We start from the raw sequence: 6025 nt of genomic DNA, 5'->3' as shown, positions 1-6025 counted from the left end.
TCTTTATAGTTACAGTGAGGACACTCTATAGTTACAGTCGGACACTCAGTCATGTCCGACTCTTTGGGACCCCGTGGACTGTAGCCCACCAGACTCCTCTGTCCATGGGATTCTCCAGGCAAGAATACTGGAGTGGGTTGCCATGCCCTCCTCCAGGGGATCTTCCTGACCCAGGGATTGGACCCAGGGACCGAACCCAGGTCTCCCGCGTTGCGGGCAGACACTTTAACCTCTGAGCCAAGCCTACTAGCAACCTCGTGGATAAGTTATTTGATAACATAGATAACACGGGGTCTGCTTTAACCTTGTAGATTAACATGAATTCCAAGATATTGGTGGAACCCTAATCATGAGATTTAACCGTGAGTTCTTCGGTTCTTCCAGTTCAAAGAGCAAACTATTAGATGCGGAGACCCGAGTATTGGAGTCTGGGCACTTCCCTGTCAAAGTCCTTTTTCTTGCTGAGAGATTCGAGGTCGGGTCAAGTTCGGAGATGAAGCCCCGACCGGACTTTAGAATGCCCCGGACTGGCTGGAGGGCCCTGGGAAGGGGCGCCCTAGAATCGTCCACTTAGGGCTCCTTGGTGACCGCTGCGGGCACGTGACTCCCATGCGGCAGGGGCTGTCGCGGGGCGTGCGGGGTGGGGCGGGGGTGGAAAGGTGATGGGAGAGCACAGTGAGGGGTTAGGATTTCTGAAGTGGTACCTCTTTGGCATTGCATTTCTTTGGGTCCCCGCCACCCCTCCCCCCGCCCCCCCCCCACCGTGTCTGTACTCTTGAAGTGCAGACCTTTCTAAACAGTGACTTACTTACTAGAGCTCTGGGGGACCGTGGTACCCGAAGGCGGCCCGCTGTCTGATCTAAGATTTACGAGTGGTTCCAAGGATGAGACAAGGTCCCAGTGTCTCGGTGACAACAAGGTCTTTGACCAACTGCCGAGAGCTGTGGCCGGGCGGAGAGCCTCAGAATCTCCTCCCTGCTGGAGTGGGGCGCCCGGGGCGCGGGCGGGCAGGCGGGCAGGCAGCCCCGCAGGCCATCAGCATTCAGGAGCCGCGCGCTCCGTCCTTGAGGGCTGCCGGGCTGACCTTGCTCGGCTTTCTCGGTAGAAATCTCCCCGGGAGCGCGAGGACGCGGCAGCGGGGGTGACTCAGTGCCCCGCCGCGGCTTTCTTTCCTGCCTCCTTCCAAAATTTCGGGATTCAAACCCGGCGTTTTCCGCCCCACCCCTCCCCCTCTCCATTCCCCGCCTGTCATTACCCAGACTGTCCGGGTGTTTTGTCCCCCACCTCGCATCTGTAGAACTGGAGGCCGACCTTCGCGCTCTCCCTCGCTGCGGGCCCGGGGATCACACTTGGCCCGCCAGGGCCGGGGATCGCACTAGGCGACAGATCCGGAGCTCGGCCGGAGGGGGCGGTGCGCGGCGCTCTCCGGCGCACAGGCGGACCTAGCCCGGGCCCCGCTCCCCATTGGCCGCCACCTCGGCGGGAGGGGCCGCCCGGGCTCGGGGCACCTGGCGTCGCCCCTCCGCAGGGAAATCGGAGGCTGCCGGGCATGGGCGCCTGGAGGTAAAGGCATCGGGAGGGAGGCCTGGGGTATCTGTGGAGCTCGGGGAAGCCAGCCCTGTTCTGCCAGCTGCCCCGGCGCGGGCGGCGCTCGGATTCTCCTGCTCCGGCTCCGGCAGCCGGAAACTTTGCTCCGAGAAGTCCCCCACCCTCCTGATCTAGCCGAGAGGCGCCTGGTGGGCCGCGCGCCCCCGGGGGCCCCTCAGCCCCGCGCGTGATTGAGGGGGCCCCCAGGCGCCAGGCGCCCGCCGCGCTCCGCCGTGCGCGCGCGGCCGCCAGGATGCGCTACGCGGACCCCTCGGCGAACAGGGATTTGTTGGGGAACCGAACTTTGCTCTTCATCTTCATCTGCGCCTTCGCCTTGGTGACCTTGCTGCAACAGATCTTGTATGGCAGGAACTACATCAAGAGGTAAGAAAATCCGAGCGCGGGTGGGGTGGCGCGGAGCCCGTGGGCAAGCTCCCAGGTGGCAGCCGCAGGCTCCGCCCCGGCGTGGCCCGGGTGAGCGACCCCGGGGTCTGCACTGAACCTCGAGCAAAGCCGCGTGAGGTTTGGGTCACCGCGCTCCTAAGCGCATCTCTCCTCCCAGCTGGAGGAGAACGCCTGCGTCTAGCGCTGGCCAAAGGGGCCCGACAACTTTGTTATGTTGTGGAAAACGGGGGACAGGATGGAATTCGGACCGACCAAGCTGAGGATAAAAACATATGAATGTCCTGAGCGGCCTCAGGGGTCAGATCAGTGTCCTCAAGTCCACAGTGCTGGGGCCATCTGGTTGGAGGGGAGGCTGCCGGTTGTGGAGGGCTCAGAACCATATAGGGTTACCTCTCAAGTCCTGAACTTTTGTGGGGGCCTCTGGGGGAAAAAAACACATTCCACCCCCCACCCCCCGCCCAGGAGTGCAGAGTTAGGTGTGGCGAGGTGGATAGTGGGCTCGGACGATGCGGCAGAAACAGTGAATTCTTACAGACCGGTAACCACTGGCACCGGGAAACTCACCACCCGATCCCTTCTGAAGCAGATGGTTCCGTCTCATCCTTCGGCAGAAGGTCAGAGCTGCAGCAGAAGTTAACCCTCCCCACTTGGGCCCCCCTCCTACCCCATTTCATCCGCGGGCAAACTCCATTAGGAGAAAGGGACTCAGCAGTCAGGCACGGCCTCAGTCCCTGCGTGCGCAAAAGTCGGAAATGCCACAGTGGGCTTCTGCCTGCGGCTGGCTGAGGGCAGCCGCTTGGGGTTACAGGGCCTGGGGAAAGGGCTACGCTAGGATCCTCCCATTTCAGAGCCTCTTTCGGAAAGACCCCACTTCTCTTTTCTGCCCGAGCTTTTTCCTTTGCTATCAGATGTCTTCCTACCCTCGCTGCCCCTCCCCCCACCAGACCGATAGAAAACAAAACGCCTGGCTAGCTATATAAACATCCCGGCTTCTTCCCTAAACTTCCGAATAGTAAACAGTTCTTCTCTTTGCATCCTTTGGAGTCCACATCAGTTGCTGTCGTCCTAGTCTGGGCTGCATCCAGGGATGGGAGCAAGTGACACTGCTGTTGGGCCTGGGTTTACCGTAGGAAAGTCAAACAGTTGGGCTATTTCCCACTCCGTCCTGAGCTGGGGAGCGTGAGGCCCCTTGGCCAGAACATTTGTTCCCAACCAGCCACTGCCCCGACCTTCCCAGAGAGCATTCTTCTCTGGTTAAGGGCAGCTGACGGGCGCTGCATGGTGCTGGTAGCTTTAAAGGACATTTTCAGAGTCTCCCGGCTTGCTGGAGCCCATTGGGCCTGCCACCCACCCACCCCCTGTCCCCACTAAGATGACCCCGTGCAAGGACAGTTGGGCCCGAAACGGCCTGCTTGCTGCACTTGCTCCTTAGCAGGGTGGCTCTGGGTTCCTACCCTCTACTGGCACCTACCCAGAATGGCCCCGGGGTTGCTTGGACCCCTGCTGCCTTATCAACACCGGGAGAATATCCTGCCCATGGCAAAGCGCAGCTCAGCTTCCAAGTGCTCACCCTGGCAGGCCCTCCTCTTGGGCTGATGAGCTAGCTGCCTGGAATTCTGCAGCCATACCAGTTGCATCCTGCCTTCTAACACAGAGACCTCGTCCTCCTTAGTCTCAGAGGCCACCTCACAGGCCTTGCTCCAGGGCCTGGATGAATTCAATCAAGTAAGCAAACTCACATGTACTTGATCCCGGCAGGGCACTGTAGGATCTTTAAAGAAGATGCTGTGGTCCTGGTGTTCAGGGGCTTGATGTCTAATTGGGGAAACATAGTGGCCACAGATGAGCTAAGACGTGGTGTTGAGATGTTTGAGGAGGAAGGCGCCACCGGACCGGAGCTGGGAGGGAAGAAGACCACCAAAGGAGGTGGGACCTGACTGGGCCCGTGAAGGAAGGAGACGCTCTGGGCAGGTGAGGGAAGTGCAGATCCAGAGCCCAAGAGGGCAGGAGCCAAGGTGCGGAGACCTAGCCCCGCTGCCTTGCACCTCCTGGGCTGACCCTACCTGTGCTGTCACCTGGGGCTTTAACCATCGATCAGCTGGACCATCCGAGAGGCTGTCCGGACCCTTCGCCAGGCTGCGGCTGCCACACCGGCCCACGAATAACCTCTGTTCCCCATCTTGTTTCTTACATGTCTCATCATTGCCATGAACTGACTTGATAAGGTTACTGGTCTGTCTCCTGTGTTTCTACACTTGACACTTGAGTGCTCCTCCAGTAGATGCCCTGGAACGGCCTGCGTGAAAGTCACCTGTGTGGTCACTGAAATGCATGTTCCCGGGCCCCTCTCTGGGAGTGGGACCCAGTAACCGGCCTTTTTAATGAGCTCCTAGGGTGATTTGTAACAACCTCCCCTCTGCTGCTCTAGGCCTGCGGTTCTCAATCAGGTCAGTGTCGCTCCTCGGGCAATGTCTGGAGACACTTTGGGTTGTCACAGTGGGGAGAGGAGAGCATCTGGCATCTCTCGGGCTGAGGCCAGGGACAGGGCTAAAGATGTTACGATGCTTGGCCCGCCCATGACAAGAAAGACTTATCCAGCTGCAAATGTCAGCAGTGCTGAGGGAGAGAAACCCTGCTCTAGATGAACGCTCCATGGGATAGGGTTCACTTTGTTTTGTCCCCAGCTGTACCCTGAGCACCAAATATGGTGCGTGGCACATAGTAGTTTCTTGAAATATTGGGTAATGGAGAAATGATTGAAAGTGCATACCTGCAAGGGTAGTGAACTCAGGAGACCAGTGACGATGTGGATCCCACTAAGGTAAGGGGGAGTGTAGGGAATGGGAAGTTCAGGGAAGGAGGAGACAGATGTATTTTTGGGTCAGTGGCTTCAGGGAAGTGCTTTTTGGACTGAGAAGGACAGTTTAAACTTGGTTCACAGGGAGCTGCATGTGGTCCTTGAGTAGAGTAGCAATGTGATCCAAGCGAAGGAAGGCTCTCTGAGCCTTTCAAGAAGTGGGTAGAAAAGGGAAGAGGCTGGGAGGCTGTTGACACAGGCTGGTCAGAAGTGAGGAGAACATGGTGCTGGAGGCAGATCTACTTGGGAGCTGGGGACTCATGCAGGCAGCCGTTCTTTGCTTCTGGGCTGAGCTGGGTGCATGTATTCAGCAGAGCCTTCATTGTTTGACATGACGCAAAGAGCTCAGGGCCACAAACAGGGCCAGTTGTTCCAGCGAGAATCAGGGACAGATTCCACCAGAAGGAAGTGGGGGTGTGAGTCAGTGCACATTCTATTTTTTTGGTTGCCTGGCCACTCCCTGTGCTATACAGGGGGTACGTCCAGGAAGGGAGGTGAAGGGGAGATGTAGAGAGGAAGGTGGGCAGTACTGGTGGCTTAGTGGGCACCGGGTCTCTACTGGAGTAGGTGCGCCGGATATGGAATGAGAAGGAAAAGGCAAGAAACAAAGCTGTGAAATTTGCCCTTGGTGTTTCTTGGCTTCCACGTCTGTTCTCACTTGAACAAATACTTAATGAAGATTTCCTACACGCTGAACCCACAGTGATCTGCAAGATGGACGCCTCCCAGGGTCCCCAGGAGCTCACAGTCTATGGGGAAGACAGAATGGCATGTAGCACACGCATAGGCCTCACTGGAGATCCGGATAGGGGACTCTAAGGATGCGGAGCGAGCCGTAGCAAATCGGTTGGGATGTCTTAAGGAGCAGGGAGGTAGGCATTTGAAGGGGGTCTTAGGGAAAGGGGAAATGACCCATAAGAAATAGAGGTGGAAGGAAGGGGTATGAAACCCAGCTTGAACAACAGTTGAAAGGTTCAGGGGAGACTTGAGTAATTCTTCATAACGCGTTGTATAGCTGGGGGCCAGAGTGAGGCAGGCAGAGCCAGATTATGGAGAACCAAGTGGAAAATGACTTCTTCCCTGATGGTTCAGTTGGTAAAGAATCTGCCTGCAATGCGGGAGACCTGGGTTTGGATATCTGGGTGGGGAAGATCCCCTGGAGAAGGAAATGGCAAC

General features: G+C 57.7%; 1 protein-coding gene across 2 annotated transcripts in view; it reads left to right on the top strand.

Annotated features, from left to right (window-relative positions):
* Positions 1 to 1840: 1840 nt before the first annotated feature.
* ST8SIA5 (ST8 alpha-N-acetyl-neuraminide alpha-2,8-sialyltransferase 5) overlaps positions 1841 to 6025 on the top strand; it is a 67327-nt gene continuing 63142 nt past the window's right edge. For both annotated transcript variants that reach the window (XM_052660430.1, XM_052660429.1), the window contains exon 1: positions 1841 to 1971. In XM_052660430.1, the coding sequence (XP_052516390.1) occupies positions 1841 to 1971 (131 nt within the window). The remainder of the gene's footprint in view (positions 1972 to 6025) is intronic.

The sequence above is a fragment of the Budorcas taxicolor genome, chromosome 22 (assembly GCF_023091745.1).
Source record: "Budorcas taxicolor isolate Tak-1 chromosome 22, Takin1.1, whole genome shotgun sequence".
Lineage (NCBI taxonomy): Eukaryota > Metazoa > Chordata > Mammalia > Artiodactyla > Bovidae > Budorcas > Budorcas taxicolor.
This window is presented reverse-complemented; position numbering and strand designations above follow the sequence as displayed.